Source organism: Scyliorhinus torazame, chromosome 16, assembly GCF_047496885.1.
Source record: "Scyliorhinus torazame isolate Kashiwa2021f chromosome 16, sScyTor2.1, whole genome shotgun sequence".
Taxonomy (NCBI): domain Eukaryota; kingdom Metazoa; phylum Chordata; class Chondrichthyes; order Carcharhiniformes; family Scyliorhinidae; genus Scyliorhinus; species Scyliorhinus torazame.
In genome coordinates, this window is record NC_092722.1 from 68,128,484 (window position 1) to 68,146,247 (window position 17,764).

Below are 17,764 nucleotides of genomic sequence, written 5' to 3' on the forward strand. Positions count from 1 at the left end.
GCCGATGGGCGCCGAATCTCCGCTCTGCGGAGAATCGCGTCGGAGCGGCGTGGAGCGATTCACGCCGGTCGCGGCAATTCTCCGGCCCGGGCCCTGGGCTGAGAGTATCCGGCCCATTCTTCCTGAAAAGGCGGTGGAAGTAGAGTCTTTGAAGATTTTTAAGGCAGAGCTTGATAGATTCTGAGTCAGCTCGGGGGAGTGGGGGTGGTGATAGTTTATCGGGGATAGGCGGGATGCCGATTTGAGGTTACCATCAGATCAGCCTAATCGTATTGAATGGCAGGGCAGGTTCAAGGGGCTGAATGGCCCAATCATGCTCCTTGTTCATATATTTGTTTTCACAACCTTTATACAACAGTGACTCGTCCTCAGCTTGTGATCAATTCTGGGTGCACATTTATGGAAGGATATCAAGGCCTTGGAATGGTTGTGTTATGGGCCAGGGTTTAGAGGACACCAAAGTATATCATGGAGTTCACCCGACCTACAACTTTTAACAGATTTTGGTTATGGGGAGCACAAGGGTCCACTCTCCAGGTGTGATGCAACAGAGACCTTCAGTACTTTTAAAACAAAACAATGTTAATTCTATGAATTCAGTTAACACTTTATGAGCACACAGTAAACAGTTCATCAACTACCAACACTGATAACCCCCACAGATACAATACTCTATCGGTAACCCTTAATAACTTTCCTAACAACATCCACAAGTCAAAACACCTTTTTTTGCACAAAACAGTAGGTTTGAATTCCTTACAGAAAACAGCTATTACTTAGAAGTTATCAAGTGATCTGGAGACAACTTTTTAACCTGCAGAGACACACACACACACGACGTCTCTGTCTTTATCCAGCTTCCAAAGGTCTAAACACAGAGCCAAGAACAGCTCCCAGCTCAAAACAAAAGTAAAAGACAGAATCACATTCCAGCTCCACGCACACAATGACATCACTGCAGCTATTTGATAAACAACGATTTCTTAAAGATACACTCCCATGACAGTTGTTGAAGAGAGTGCCGCCAAGGATGGGGGATTTCTGTTATGTGGAAAGGCCGGAGGAAGGTTGGGCGGGATTCTTTGGTCCTGAGGCTAAGTGTTGACACAGTCGTAAACGCCGTCACGTTTCTCAATGGCATCAACATGGCTTCAGGAGCAGAAATGTTGAGCCCTACAGAGGGCCAGCACGGCATGGGAGCGACCCACGCCGCTCCAGCTGCTGATCCCGGCGTCAGAGGGGCGGCGCGGGGTCCGCGCATGCGCAGTGGCACCGGCGCCAACGCGTGCTTGCGCAGTGGGACCAGCGTTATTGCCGCGCATGCGCGGTGGCTCCCTTCTCCGCGATGGCCCCGACCCAACATGGCGTAGGGCTATAGGGGCCGGAGTGGAACAAAATAGGCTTCCAGCCTGAGAGGTTGGCCCGCTGATCGGTAGGCCCTGATCGCGGGCCAGGCCACAGCGGAGGCCCCCCACGGGGTCAGACCCCCCCCCCAACCAGGCCACTCCCAGATGCATCCACGCCGAGGTCCCACCAGGAAAGGTGTGGACAGCACCGGCAGGGCTCGGCTTTTTCAGCGTGGCTGTTCAGCCCATCCCGGGCCGAGAATCGCCGGGGGGCCCCGTAGAGTGGCCCCCGACCGGCAGCGCGCCACCGGCGCCAATGCCGCCGATCCTCCGCGCTCCAGAGAATCAGCGGACCGGCATCGGGGTGGCGTGGCATGATTCACGCCGGTCCCGGCCATTCTCTGGGCCCCGGGGTGAGAGAATCCTGACCATTGTTCTTGGAGCAGAAATGGTTACGGGAAGATTTATTAGAGAAGTTCAAATTCAAGAATAGTTTTGATCAAGTAAATAAAGAGTAAATATTTCCAGTGGTAGCAGGACCAGGTACCAGAGGAACAGATTTAAGCCGGTTGCTAAAGATATCCAGGCAGTGTGAAGAAACATTATTTTTATGCAGTGAATGCCTGATAAGGTGGTCAAAGCAGATTCAATAGTCACTTTCAAACAGGAATTTCAAACAGGAATTGGATAAGCTGTAAAGTGGAAAGTCTTCATTGGCTATGGAAAAGGCACAGGGGGATTGGTATTCAGTCGATAGCTCTTTCAAAATGGATCAGTCTTCCTCCATCATTCAATGATTCAATGTGAGCTTGGTGTTTTGTCTTGGAAAATGAGTCTCTGAAAGGTGATGTTTCCAAGATACTTGATGGACTGTGCGGCGCTCAAGTTGTTGTATCTCCCATATACAGCTCCATCTGTAAACTTTCTATATTTTCCCTTTATCCCCTGGAGTGAATTTTATTGATTCGAATGTCAATCTGCGTTAATTTACCACTGCTGAAAAATGAAGCAGTATTTGATTGGAATATTCATTGTTCATGGATTGCTGGTAGCTGCCATTCACATGGCAAAATCTTTGCCTTTCCCTCGCACACTTTTCCTGAATGTGCTTTAATGAATGTTTGTGCTGAATCCGCTCTCCCCATTATTGGGCTCAGTAACTTCCCAAAGTTATCAATGTCACAAAACTAAACCACTGATTCAGAAAAACAAGAAGAAACATTACATTGATCCTTTTTACTGCTCTTATTCTGAGGAATGAAGCAAAGTGACTAAACATATCCCATTTTTATTGGATTCAATTATCTAAAGCACTCCCAGGAGTGGCATTTAGTTGGTTTTGAAACAAAAAGAGAACTGGAAGCGTGCATCAGGGTCAGGCAGCACATGTCAGGCAAGGGAAAATATTAAAGTTTCAGGTCAGAGGGCAGCACGGTGGCGCAGTGGTAGCACTGCAGTCTCACGGCACCGAGGTCCCAGGTTTGATCCCGGCTCTGGGTCACTGTCCGTGCGGAGTTTGCACATTCTCCCCGTGTTTGCGTGGGTTTCGCCCCCACAACCCAAAAGATGTGCAGGGTAGGTGGATTGAACATGCTAAATTGCCCCTTAATTGGAAAAAATTAATTGGGTACTTAAAAAAAATTTTTTAAGTTTCAGGTCGAACCTGGTTTTTATCACATTGCTGTTTGTGTGATTTTCCTATGCACATATTGGTTGCCCATTTCCACCAGTGACTACATTTCAAAAGTAAAGCGCTTTGAGCCACTTGGTGACTGATAAGAATGTTAGCTAAATTGAAGTCTCTCTTCCTTCTCCAGCAAAATGATGGACAATTCACAGTTATCCAGCTGGTTGGAATGCTGCGAGGAATTGCTGCCGGGATGAAGTATCTAGCAGACATGAGCTATGTGCACAGAGACCTGGCTGCTCGCAATATTCTTGTCAACAGCAACCTTGTGTGCAAGGTTTCCGACTTCGGACTCTCCAGGTTTCTAGAGGACGATACTTCAGATCCAACGTACACAAGTGCTTTGGTAAATGAAAGTATTAGATTAATTATTTAGCTGGTGTGGTACCCTCAATAACGATGCTTAGAGTGTAAAGAGTAAAGAAGGCTTTAATAAACTAAGAACTAGGTTTCAGAAAAACAGCAAACCGATCACAAACTTTGTCACTGATTTAAAACTGCTAGGGTAGATATGTAATTTTGCTGATTTACACGACTCTTTAATCAAAGATCAAATTGTTTATGAACTAAATGATGAAAGCTTAGGAGAAGCATTACTAAGACAGAATGATTTAACTCTCAAAATTGCAATAGAAAAATGCTTTCACATGAGCAGAGTAAAAACCAATACTTAGAATTTTATCACCGGGAAAAGTATGCGAAAGTCCACCGCGAGGTTGAGAATGTTAAAATGGTGTCGCAGGCAGCAAAGAGGCACGTTCGGGATGGCAGCTATCTTGCGCGTGCACATTCCAACTCAGGACATGCGCAGTTCGTTCAGAAATGCGAGATTCAACAGAAGAAGCCTGCGCATGCGCAAACATCACTCATGAGTCAGAGAGACGGCGCCATAACGTGCTACAGATGTGGTAAAGCACATTTCAATGGGAATTGTCCTGCTCAAGGAAAATGGTGTTTAAAGTGCTCGAAACTTAACCATTTCGCTTCTCAGTGTAAATCAACAGCAATTTGTCTCAATACTGCACAGAAAAAGCTTTTCAATGTTGGATCCGCCAATAAAACAGAAAACAAAAATTCACAACGGAATTTCTCAGAAGATGATGAAACTTTTTCTCTGGAAAATACATATTTTGTTGGCATCATTGAAACATCATAGGATCTTCAATCAACATTAAAGGATCTTCAATCAACATCAAAGGATCTTCAATCAACATCAAAGGATCTTCAATCACCACCAAAGGATCTTCAGTCAACATCAAAGGATCTTCAATCAACATCAAAGAATCGTCAATCAACATCAAAGGATCTTCAATCAACCTCAAAGGATCTTCAATCAACATCAAAGAATCTTCAACAACAAAGGATCTTCAAGCACCATCAAAGGATCTTCAATTAACATCAAAGGATCTTCAATCACCATCAAAGGATCTTCTATCAACATCAAAGGATCTTCAATCAACATTAAAGGATCTTCAATCAACAACAAAGGATCTTCAATCACCATCAAAGGATCTTCAATTAACATCAAAGGATCTTCAATCAACATCAAAGGATCTCCAATCACCACCAAAGGATCTTCAATCAACGTCAAAGGACCTTCAATCAACATCAAAGCATTTTCAATCAATATCAAAGGATCTTCAATCAACGTCAAAGGATCGTTAATCACCATCAAAGGATCTTCAATCAACATCAAAGGATCTTCAATCACCATCAAAGGATCTGCAATCAACATTACAGGATCTTCAATCAACATCAAAGGATCTTCAATCACCACCAAAGGATCTTCAATCAACATCAAAGGATCTTCAATCACCACCAAAGGATCTTCAATCAATATCAAAGGATCTTCAATCAACGTCAAAGGATCGTCAATCACCATCAAAGGATCTTCAATCAACATCAAAGGATCTTCAATCACCATCAAAGGATCTTCAATCAACATTAAAGGATCTTCAATCAACATCAAAGGATCTTCAATCAACATCAAAGGATCTTCAATCACCACCAAAGGATCTTCAGTCAACATCAAAGGATCTTCAATCAACATCAAAGGATCGTCAATCAACATCAAAGGATCATCAATCAACATCAAAGGATCTTCAATCAAGCTCAAAGGATCTTCAATCAACATCAAAGAATCTTCAACAACAAAGGATCTTCAATCACCATCAAAGGATCTTCAATTAACATCAAAGGATCTTCAATCACCATCAAAGGATCTTCTATCAGCATCAAAGGATCTTCAATCAACATCAAAGGATCTTCAATCAGCATCAAAGGATCTTCAATCAATATCAAAGGCTCCTCATCGAATTAATTTCATTGACAACAACAACGAATGGACAACAACAGTACATGTGAATTATTCAAGCTTGACGAATTGCAGTGATCTCTCATCAATCCAAGGAGATTGCGAGATTTTACCTGTGGCATGCAAATTAAAAGATTATAATGGTAATCAAATTGCGTCACATGGCTAATGCCATTTAATAGTTGTCAACAAAGAAGTGCAGAAAACACTTCGTTTTGAAATTGTGGATGATCACAAAGCTTCTTTATTAGGTGCTCAAGCAAGCAAGGAGTTGCAGTTATTTCAAAGAATCTTCATGCACACAAATGAAACATCACAAATGGGAAAAGACATTCAACAGTTCCTCAGTAAATACCCTGAAGTATTTTGTGGTATGGGCACATTGCCATATCAGTACAAAACTTTGCTAAAAAAGGATGTGAAACTCGTCATCCATTCAGCAAGAAGAGTTCCAGCACCTCTACGAGAGAGATTAAAAGCTGAATTGCAGAGATTACAATCTCAAGGCATAATTTCCAAAGTCACGCAACCGACTGACTGGGTCAGCTCATTGGTTTGTGTAAAAAAACCTTTGTGAGATCTCAGAATTTGTATGGATCCCAAAGATCTAAATAAAAACATACGTAGGGAACATTACCCTATTCCCAAACGAGAAGAAATTACTTCTGAAATGTCAATTTTTACCAAGTTAGATGCATCATAATGTTTTTGGCAGATGCAGCTCGACGATTCCAGCAAGCTACTCTGTACATTCAACACATCTTTTGGAAGGTACTGTTTTAATAAAATGCCCTTCGGGATCATCTCCTGCTCAGAGATTTTTCACCAAATTATAGAACAGATGACAGAAAACATAGATGGTGTTCGAGTCTATATGGACAACATCATTATATGGTCAACTACTGAGGAAGAGCATATTGCAAGGCTAAGGAAAGTATTTCACCGAATACATCAATATGGCTTCAAATTGAACTAGTCTAAATGCACATTTGCTACCTCGCCGTTAAATCTTTTAGGTGATATCATCTCAGCTGAAGCTGTCAGACTGGATGAAGAAAAGATAGCAGCCATACAGAAAATGCAGCAACCAAAAGACAAGAAAGCTGTACTTAGTTTTCTTGGATTCGTAAATTTCCTCGGGAAATTCATCTCCAACTTATCTTAAAGAACTGTTGCTGTACGAAACTTGATCAGAAAAAATACGGAGTTTGAGTGGACTCCACCTCCACGTCATCATGCAGAATGGCTGGACCTAAAACAGCAATTAATAAAAGCTCCAAGTTTAAATTTCTTCGATCCAACAAAACCCACAAAAATGAAATGAAAATTGCTTATTGTCGCAAGTAAGCTTCAAATGAAGTTACTGTGAAAAGCCCCTAGTCGCCACATTCCGGCGCCTGTTCGGGGAGGCTGGTACAGGAATTGAACCGTGCTTGCTGGCCTGCCTTGGTCTGCTTTCAAAGCCAGCGATTTAGCCTTGTGCTAAACCAGCCCTCGACAGATGCAAATCAAGATGGAATTGGTGCAGTCTTACTTCAGCAAGAGGACCAGACAAATTGGATTCCTGTCACATACGCATCTAGAGCAATGGCCGCAACAGAGTGTAGGTATGCGCAAATAGAAAAAGAATGTCTAGGGCTAATAACAAGCATCACTAAGTTTCATGACTATGTGTATGGTCTACCTAAGTTCATAGTTGAGACTGATCATCGACCTCTAGTAAATATCATAGAGAAAAACCTCAAATACATGACACCAAGATTACAGAGAATGATGATGAAGTTGAGGAGGTATGATTTTACTTTAATCTATACTCCTGGCAAAGATCTCGTAATTGCAGATACACTTTCAAGATCTATAAATACCGAGAATCTACTGTTTGAATCCATCAACGACTTAGAAGCTCAACTGCAGTTATATAGAGAAACACTTCCTGCATCAGATGAAAAATTAAAGCAGATATGTGATGAAACACAAAAAGATGTAACCTTGCTGAGAATTATCAATTATCTACTGCATGGGTGGCCAAAAGGGCACTGTCCTCAGCATCAAAGTATTCAAGCTGAACTTACTGTGGTCGATGGCATACTATTAAGAAATGACAGGATTGTCATTCCATCAAATCTCAGGTCCGAAATGCTCAGCAAACTTCATGAAAGACACTCGGCATCGAGAAGTGCAAAAGAAGACCTAGACAAGCTGTGTATTGGCCGGGAATAAATAAAGACATCGCAGAAATGATAATGTTGTGTTTTACATGTCAAAGGCATCAACCGGCACAATGCAAAGAAACACTACAACAACCTGGCATTGCTACATCACCATGGGTGAAAGTAGGCATTGATTTGTTCAATACAAGTGGAAAAGACTATGTTCTTGTCATTGATTATTATTCCAACTTTCCAGAAGTAATGGGACTACCTGATCTCACCTCCACAGCAGTGATCAAGGCGTGTAAGTAAATTTTTGCGAGATATGGAATTCCGCAAACTGTTATATCAGATAATGGTCCGTTCTTTGCAAGCTGGGAGTGGACGGAATTTTCAAGAACATATAACTTCAACCACATCACCTCAAGTCCCCGTTTTCCGCAATCAAATGGAAGAGTGGAGAAAGGTGTACACATTGTGAAGCAATTGTTAAGCAAAGCAAGAGATTCGCAATCAGCTATTACTTGGCTTTACTATCATACAGAGCCTCTCCGTAAAATTCAGGTTTATCTCCAGCTCAAATGTTATACAATCGTGAAATTAGAACAACATTACCAAAAATTTATGCTGGTGATCCTGATCAACTGGGTTCAACAGCAAAGAATTCAACAGCAACGTGAAAAACAACAAAGTTATTATGACAGACACACAAAATCAGCAAATGACATTGTTAGAATCAGACATCCTGATGGAGGATGGTCTCATACTGCTATGGTTATGAGGCAAATATCACCACACTCCTACATAATCAAAACTGCAGAAGGTGAATTGATTAAAAGGAACAGGCGTTGCATTTTGAAAGCGCATATTCGTCAACCTATTCTTCCAACTTTGAATTTAAACCTATCTTTAAATCAGCATGTGAATATCAAACAACCTGTTGAAAGTGAACACAGAAAATTAAAGTGTCGGCTTCGCCAATCAAATTGGGAAGATCTACTGGACGTAGAAGAAAGCCAAATCGTTTGAATTTATGAACATTTGACTGATTGATTCATAACTAATGTACAAATGCATGCCAGAATGCTTCATTTCTTATGTATAATTTTCTTTATCATGTATATAGAAAAGTGTAACACAAAAAAGGGGGATGTAGTGATCTCTGTATATGTCAATACATGATTAGTTGATGTGCAGTCAGTACAGTCAGATGATCACTAGATGACAACACTAACAGGAACTATATAAGGAGTTTCCCGCTCTTTCTGTAGGTTAGTGTGTGTGTAGTGCAGCTAGAGTATAGATGTGACCAGCTCAGAGTGTAGTGTATCATCTTAATTTTTAGTTTCATCTAATCTTAGTTAATTCTATTACGAGTCAAAGTATTAAAGTGAAAGAACTCACAAGTATATTATTTTGTCAATCAATAAATAATTTGTCATCAACTGAAGACTTTGTTTATCATCAAGTTAAATACAACTCGGCAAGTCAAATGAGTAATATCTATATTACATCTCTGTAATATAACAAAGAATGGTATGTTGGCTTTCATGGTGAAACAATTTGAGTACAGGAGCAGGGATGTCTTACTGCAATTATACAGGATCTTGGTGAGGCCACACCTTGAATATTGAGTGCAGTTTGTCTCCTTAACTGGGGAAGGATGTTCTTGCGCTAGAGGGCGTGCAGAGAAGGTTTGTTAGACTAATACCTGGGATGGCGAGACTGATGTTTGAGTAGAGATTCAATCGGTGAGGATTGTATTCACTGGAGTTTAGAAGAATGAGGGGGGATGTCATAGAAACCGATCAAATTCTAACAGGACTAGACAGGGTAGATGCAGGTAGGATGTTCCCAATGGTGGGTGTGTCCAGAACCAGGGGTCACAGTCTGATGATAAGGGGGTAGACCATTACCTGGATACCTGACACCCCATCCACCCTAACTACCTTCTTGGCCCTCTGACCCACCAATCTAACCTGGCGAGCCCCATCACCTGACTTCCTGTGTACTCTACTAAGCCCCTGATTCGCCCCAATCTCATCTGTCCAAACTTAATCACCTTACCCAGGTGCCACCTTGCCCAGTTATCCCACTGCCCATTTGCCCACTTACCTCATTGACCATACCCCTTTACACGCTTAACTCACTTACCCTTCAGCACTCATTCACTAACACAGGAATGTAGTTCAAATGTCCAAAGCTTTCAGTGTGTTGGGGGGACTAGTTCCATAAAAAGGGGATTCCCTGCTCTGTGCATTTCCTTTGCTGATGTCTCTGAGGTTTCCGGCACTGGCTGAATTCTGCAGGATCCACCATTGGAGGATTGGCCAGAAAATCAGAAGGAGGCAAGTGGTATGGTTCTGACGTTGATGAGAAAATTTCGACCAGTATTGTATTCATTTTACAACATAGGAAGTTTGTTTTCAAATTGTACATTTTCAAAGCTCCCAGAAACATGCAGCTGTTGTTTAGGTACATTTGTTATTTAAAGTGTAGACCATTGCTATGCGAGCAATATGTCTGTGTGAAATGTAAAACATATATTCATGGTTTCAACCATTGGGGGTGTTGGTAGCTTTGATGTACCCCAAACAAAATGGAATGTTATTAGATGTAAAGTTTGAAATATCTTCTCTCTGTTTTCAGGGAGGGAAGATTCCAATACGGTGGACAGCACCAGAGGCTATTCAATATAGGAAGTTCACATCGGCCAGTGATGTTTGGAGTTACGGCATAGTCATGTGGGAAGTGATGTCCTATGGGGAGCGACCTTACTGGGACATGACCAATCAAGATGTATGTTATTTTTTTCTATTCAATTTTCTATCTCTTTTCAATGCTGTGATTTTTGATGTTCAGTATTCAGATTAATTTTCCTCTCCACTGCTGATATTAAACTGGTTGGTGTGTAGACCAATCAACCCATTGAGCCTGCTCTGACATTGAATGCAGTCAAGGTTCATCCTCGGCTTCAACTCCACCTTCCCACCCACTCCCTTATCCCTTGATTCACTGACAGACCTGTCTATCCCAGCCTCAAATGCATTAAATCCTGGAGCATTCACAACTTTCTGGTTGCAAAGATTCTCAACTCTTTGAATGAAGACATCCCTCGTCACCTCAGTCCTAAATGATCGACCCGATACCCCGGGGTTGTGCACCTGTGTTTTAAAATCCGCAGCCATGGACAACAATCTCTCCGTGTCAACCTTCACACACCCGTTCAGAATTGTGTATGCTTCAGTGGGATCACCTCTCATTCTTTTAGACCTCAGGGACCCAATTTACTCAGCATCTCATCATTGGACAACCCTCTCATCCCACAGGCACCAATCTAGTAACACTTCATTCTGCTGCTACCATGCAAATTGGGGCAGCATGGTGGCACAGTGGTTAGCACTGCTGCCTCACAGCACCAGGGACACGGGCTCAATTCCGGCCTTGGGTGTCTGTGTGGAGTTTGAACTTTGTTTCCGTGTTTGCGTGGGTTTCCTCGGGGTGCTCTGGTTCTCTCCCACATTTAGAATACTGTGTGCTGTTTTGGTTTCCCAATTTAAGGAAGGTTATAGAATCAGTCATCATAGAATCTCTGCAGTGCAGAAGGAGGCCATCGTCCCATCAAGTCTGCAACAGCCCTTGCAAAGAGAACCTTAGCTAGACCCACGTCCCAACCCAACCCACTAACCCAGTAACCCCACCTAACCTTTTGGCAACTAAGAGCCAATCCACCTAACCTGCACATCTTTGGACTGTGGGAGGAAACTGGAGCACACGGAGGAAACTCACGCAGTAACATGGAGAACGTGCAAATTCCACACAGTCACCCAAGGCCGGAATTGAAACCGGGTCCCTGGCGCTGTGAAGCAGCTGTACCAACTACTGATGATTGGGCAGCTAAAGATGGTTGGGCCTAGGATACTACCCTGAGGAACTCCCGCAGTGATGTCCCAGAGCCAAGGAATACAAAAGGGACAGACACATTGCTAGATGTTTATTATAGACCCCCAAATACTCAGCAGAAAATTGAGGAGACGATATGCGCACAGTTCGCAGAGATGTGTAATAATAGGGTAGAGAAGGCTGTAGGAGATTAAGGCAAAGTGGGAGGAAACGTTGGGAGAGAGCATGGAGGAGGGGTTGTGATGTGAGGTGCTCCAGAGGGTAAATGCCTCAACTTTGTGCGCAAGGTTTGAGCTGATCCAGCTGAAGGTGGTGTATAGGCGCACCTCACAAAGGCAAGGATGAGCCGACTCTTTGAGGGGGTAGAGTTTGTTTGTGAACATTGCGGGGGGGCCCCGCAAACCACATTCATATATTTTGGTCCTGTCCAAAGCTGGAGGGGTATTGGAGGGAGGTGTTCAGGATAATTTAGAAGGTGGGTCGTGTGAGGCTTGAACCGGGTCCCCTGGAGGCCATTTTCGGGGTATCGGATCGGCCGGGGTTGGAAACGGGTGCGGAGGCAGATGTTTTAGCCTTCGCACTGCTGATAAACCGAAGGTGGATGCTGTTGGGATGGAGGACAGTTTCTGCACCCTGTGCCCTGCTGTGGCGGTTGCAGTTTTTAACACTCGAGAAGGTGAAGTTTGAGTTGAGGGGAAGGATGGAAGGGTTCTACAATTCATGGGCTTTGTTTATTATGCACTTTCAAAAATTAGGTGACATCAAACATCAGAGGCGGGATTCTCCCGAATCGGCGCGATGGCCCGACGCCGGCGTAAAAAACGACAGGAACCACTCCGGCATCGGGGTGACCGGAAGTTGCGGAGTTGCGGGGGACTAGGCCGGTGCCGGAGGAGTTGCCGCCACGCCAGCCGGCGCCGAAGGGACTGCGCGAGTTAGCGCATGCGCAGAACCGCCAGCGTGGTTCAGCGCATGCGCAGACCAGCCGGCTTATTCTGCCGCATGCGCAGGGGCGTGTCTTCTCCGGGCCGGCCATGGCGGAGCCCTACAGTAGCCGTTGCGGAAGGAAGAAGTGTCCCCACGTCATCAGGCCCGCCAGCAGACCGGTGGGCCCCAATCGCGGGCCAGGCCATCGGGGGGACCCCTCCCCGGGGTTGGTTGGGGAGCATTTTGGTGATAGCAACCACAACGTGGGGGGAGAGCAGATTTTAGTAATAACCTTGAACAAGGCATGGGGCACAAGAATGAAGCAGGAAAGTATACTTCACCACCAGAAAATGATTGTGTCGGAGGGTTCAATCCTTTTATTCCCGTTCTTTGGAGGTCAAAGTTGTGATGGTTAGGGGGATTAAAATTACTTACATTGCTCGGACTTCCACAATAGAATCTGGACTACTACAAGGCAGGGTCTGGCCATGATAGACTGGAAAGAGTTACGTGTGGGGAAATCTACAGAAGTGCAGTGCGGGGCATTCAAAAAGGAAATGGAGAGGGCTCAGCCCAACATGTCCTACCTAGGGTAATCGAAAAGAGTAACAAACCTAGAGATCCATGGATGACCAGATACATTCAGGATACGATAAGAAGGAAACAAGAGGCTTTTAGCAAGTACAAGGGGAGTAAATCAATGAAGGCATTAGTGGAGTACAAAATGTGCAGGAGGGAGCTTAAGTAAGCAATTCGGAGAGCAAAGAGTGGATATGAGAAAGTTATAGCTGGTAAAAGTGGGGAAAATCCCAAGATATTCTATGAGTATATCAATGGAAAGAGGATAACCGGGAAAAGAGTCAGTACACTCGTGACCAAGGAAGAAATCTGTGGGTGGAGCCAGAGGACATTGGTAGGGTGTTGAATGAATATTCACACCTGTCTTCACCCAAGAGAATGAGGAGGTAGGTATGGAACTCAGGGAGAGAGAGACTGAGAGGTTCTTGAGCAAATTGTCATAGGGAGTGGCAAGGTATTGGGGGTTTTGGCAGGCTTGATAGTGGACAAATCTCCAGGTCCGGATGAATTGTGTCCCAAGGGAGGAGTTGGAGGGACTCTGACCAAATTTTTAATTTCTCTCTGGCCATGGCGGAGGTTCCAGAGGACTGGAGAACAGCTAATGTTGTCCCACTATTTAAGAAAGGTTGTAGAGTAAAACCAAGGAACTACAGACCAGCGAGCTTCACGTCAGTGGTAGGGAAACTATTGGGGAAAATTCTGAAGGAGAGAATCTTTCTCCACTTGGAGAGGCAAGATTTGAGGAGGAATAGTCGGCATGGCTTTGTCAGAGAGAGATCATGCCTAATAAATTTAAATTTTTTGAGCAGGTGACCAGGTGTGTCGATGGGGGTACTGCAGTTGATGTAATTTGCATGGATTTCAGCAAAGCCTTTGACAAGGTCCCACAAGGGAGACTTATAAAGAAGGCAAATGTACATGGGGTACAGGATAACTGGATAAGGTGGATTCAAAATTGCTTTAGCTGTAGGAGACAGAGGGTGATGATAGATGGCTGCTTTAGTGACTGGAAACCAGTGCCCAGTTGTGTACCACAGGCATCTGTGCTGGGTCCCCTATTGTTTGTCATTTATATATACAACATAGATGACTATGTGGGGGTAAGATCAGTAAGTTTAAGGACGACACAAAGATTGGCCGGGTGGTTAACAGTGAGGCTGAGTTTCTTGGGTTACAGGAAGATATAGGCAGAATGGTCAAATGGGCAGAAAAGTGGCAGATGGAATTTAACCCTGAAAAGTGTGAGGTGATACACTTTGGAAGGAGTAATTTGACAAGGAAATATTCAATGAATGGCATGACACTGGGAAGTTCCGAGGAACAAGGGGCCCTTGGCGTGTTTGTCCATAGATCTCTGAATGCGGAAGGGCAGGTTAATAGGGTGGTGAAAAAGGCATATGGGACACTTGTCTTTACCAGTCGAGGCATAGATTACAAAAGCCTTGGTCAATTGGTCACAGTTTCATTCCTTATAGACTTTGCAGCAGTTTAATACAATCAAGTGACTTGCTGAGCCACTTCAGATGGCATTTAAGACTCAACCCCATTGCTGTGGGTCTGGAGTCATATGTAGGCCAGACCACATAAGGGCGGCAGATTTTCTTCCCTAAAAGGCATTAGTGAACCAGATGGACCCAAGTCCAAAGATGTGCCCATTAGGTGGATTGGCCAATGCTAAATTGTCCCTTAGTGTCCAAAGTTAGGTGGGGTTATGGGTTTGTAGGGAATTGGGCCTATGTATGTTTGCTGACAATCCCTCATAGTCCCTGGCTCTGTGTCTGCATCTCCAGCATCGATGGGACCACTGTTTGCAGAAGCCCAAAACCCGTCCGCCCTCTCGCGGGTTCCTACCTCCACCTGATGTACCGCTGCATATGTGTGGTACACACGAGGTAGTGCCAGGTGCCTCTTCACTAACAACCGAGGTGAGTGTCTCTGGGACGGTGGAGAATGTTGGAGACAGTCGGTGTGGTCCCCGGACTGGCGCTCCGGGGGTGTCGTGGGCTGGCGCTTTGGGGCTCACGTCACTCCTCCTCGCTGGACGTGCCCTGTGGTTATGGCCGGAACAGGGGACATCAGAGGGGCCCGTCTTGTCAGCAGGTGATCCTGCAAGACACAAGATATGGTTGAGGTGGTGGTGTAGGGGAGTTGGGATGGAGCGGATGTGGTGGGGTGTGGGGGTTGAGATGGTGTGGGGGTGGTAGGATTGGGATGGTATGGGGGTGTTGTGGGGGAGGTGGTGTACTGGAGGGGGTGTTCTGGATGTGTTGGGGTGGTGTGTGGTGGTGGATGTCTGGGCTTCGGGTGGTGAGGAGGAGGTGGTGTGCTGGGGTTAGGGTGGTCTGTGGGTGGTGGGGTTCTGTGTGGGTGGATTGGAGGTTATGCCTCATGTGCCATAGGGACACCACAACTCAGCAGGGCCTCACTTGTTTCCCCAATGCTGACCTCCACCTCGGCGACTGCCCTCTCCCCAGGCCCACTGACCAGGTCCAATGCCTGCCACTCCACCACAGTGAGAGAGGCCACAGGTCCAGCGTGCTCCCTCCAGTCTTCTCTCTCTCCCTGTGGTTATGGGCCACCTTCTCCCGGGTGGGTGGGGGGGGGGGGAAGGGGGGGGGGGCAGGGGAAAGAGAACATGCACAGTTAGGCAGTCGGACACAGGCAGCACAGCGGTGGGCAACTGATGGCCTTAGTGAACAGGGCACCCAGCCTTGGCGACCGGTATAGGTGCTGACATGTGGCGCAGGTTGGGGTATGACCAGACTGCAGGCGGGGTTTGGTCACCCTCCTGGGGGGGATGGGTGGTGGCAGTGGGGGTGGGGGGGGGCAGTTACGGGTATGCGGGACAGGGGTTGATGTCAGGGGCACAATGCTGCCCTGAGGAGGTCGTGCAGCTTCTTGTGGCACAGCTGGCCGGTCCTGGCGGTGGGGCCTACGGCGCTCATGGCCTCTGCCACCTGCATCCAGGCCTGGTGTACGACGGCGGGTGGCAGCCTCCTTCTCACCCTGGAGGACAGGGTGGACCACCCCTCCTCTGCGGTGTCCAGCAGGGTCTCGTGCTCTGCATTTGTGAACCGTATTGCCGTTTGTCGGGCTGCCACCGTGTAGGCCTGAATGAGTGTGTGTGGCGGACTGGAGTGTTTATATGCAGCTGCAGCTTGTCAGCCATTCCCAACCCTGGCAAATCGGACACCGTTTTCCATTGGAATTGCTCTAGTTTCACGTGCTAGCCCATTAACGGATCCTGAATTTCTCAGGACCAGCGCCGATTCCGTGGTCGTGGGACACCATCGATCCAGTCCCAGCATCAACACTTAGTCTCTGAAACGGAGAATCCAGCCCAATATTCTTGCTCTGGAGGGAGGGCAGCGCAGGTTTACCAGACTGATTCCTGGGATAGCGGGACTGACGTATGAGGAGGGATTGAGCCGGTCAGGATTGTATTTGCTGAAGATCAGAAGAATGAGGGGGGATCTCATAGCAACCTAGAAAATTCTAGCAGGACCAGGCAGGGTAGATGCAGGAAGGATGTTCCCGGTGGTGGGTGTGTCCAGAAGCAGGGGTCACAGTCTGAGGATTCGGGGTAGACCATTTAGGACAGAGATGAGGAGAAATTTCTTCACCCAGAGAATGGTGAGCCTGTGGAATTCATTACCACAGGACGTATTTGAGGGTAAAACAAGGCGTTTGGATGGAGAAACGGTGTTGACGCCAAAATTGACGCCGGATTCATGCAAAGTCACAATTCTCCGGGGCTTCGACAACGGCGTCAATATGTTACGCTCCGCACGTACAGTAAACTCCATTTGCACATCATTCGCGGGCCTGACCCGGTGCTCTCCGGGGCCTCTGAGATTCTCCAGCTCCACCAGAGGGGGTCGCGCTGTCGAGGTTCACTTGTGCTTTCAAAAACCGTGAAACTGGTGCCAGGTTTGCTGAGGGGGAGAGAGGGGTTACGGAAAGTGGCCAATGTCGCCATAGTGTGCTGACAGTTGTGCCTCTGGCTGGGGGGGCGGGGGGGGGGGGGGGCCTTCTGCCAGGGCCGGGGGGCTTGCACGAGGGCCGAGGGAGTAGTGGGGGGTGGCCAGGAGGTGGGTTGAGAGGTCAGGGTGGGTGGAAACGAATTGCCACGGTCTGCAAGGCTGCCATGCAGCTGCGCACTCCGCTGACTGCCCATAGATAGATAGAATTTACAGTGCAGAAGGAGGCCATTCGGCCCATCGAGTCTGCACCAGCTCTTGGAAAGAGCACCCCACCCAAGGTCCACACCTCCACCCAATCCCCATAACTTTGAACTTAATGCCACGGGTCGTATGGATGTCCCCCCAGACCACCCCCTCGATGCTCTCTCTGACCGCAGCCATCCTATCAATGGGATACGAGCGCTCCAGCTCAACCTGTGCCATCTTGTTGGCTAGTATGGTGTGTGTGGGGAATGAAGTGTGTATATTCGGCTGCAGCTTGTCAATCACGGACCCGGTGAATCAGTCATCATTTTTCACTGGAATCGGTCGTGTTCCACGTCGTGCCGTGCTCGCCCCTCAACGGTCGCTGAATCGGTCCAGGTGCAGCAAAAGTTTTGCTGTCGTGGAAGTCCACAAGACCTGCCCCAGCATCAACACTTAGTGTCAGAAATGGAGAATCTCGACGTGTGCTTTTTTAAGGCGCAGTTAGATGCAGCACTTAGGGCAAAGGGGATCAAAGGATATGAAGGGAAGGCGGGATTAGGCAATTAAGTTGGATGATCAGCCATGATCATGATGAATGGGGGAGCAGGCTCGAAGGGCCGAATGGCCTCCTCCTGCTCCTATTTTCTATGTTTCTGAGAAATTGTATTGTGAGCAGTGAATACAGACAC

At 46.3% G+C, this 17,764-nt stretch overlaps 1 protein-coding gene across 2 annotated transcripts in view; it reads left to right on the top strand.

Annotated features, from left to right (window-relative positions):
- Window positions 1-17,764, top strand: part of LOC140392858 (ephrin type-B receptor 2) — a 1,067,684-nt gene that overhangs the window by 1,036,785 nt on the left and 13,135 nt on the right. For both annotated transcript variants that reach the window (XM_072478598.1, XM_072478599.1), the window contains exons 12-13: window positions 3,164-3,379; window positions 10,147-10,296. In XM_072478598.1, coding sequence (XP_072334699.1) covers window positions 3,164-3,379; window positions 10,147-10,296 — 366 coding nt within the window. The remainder of the gene's footprint in view (window positions 1-3,163; window positions 3,380-10,146; window positions 10,297-17,764) is intronic.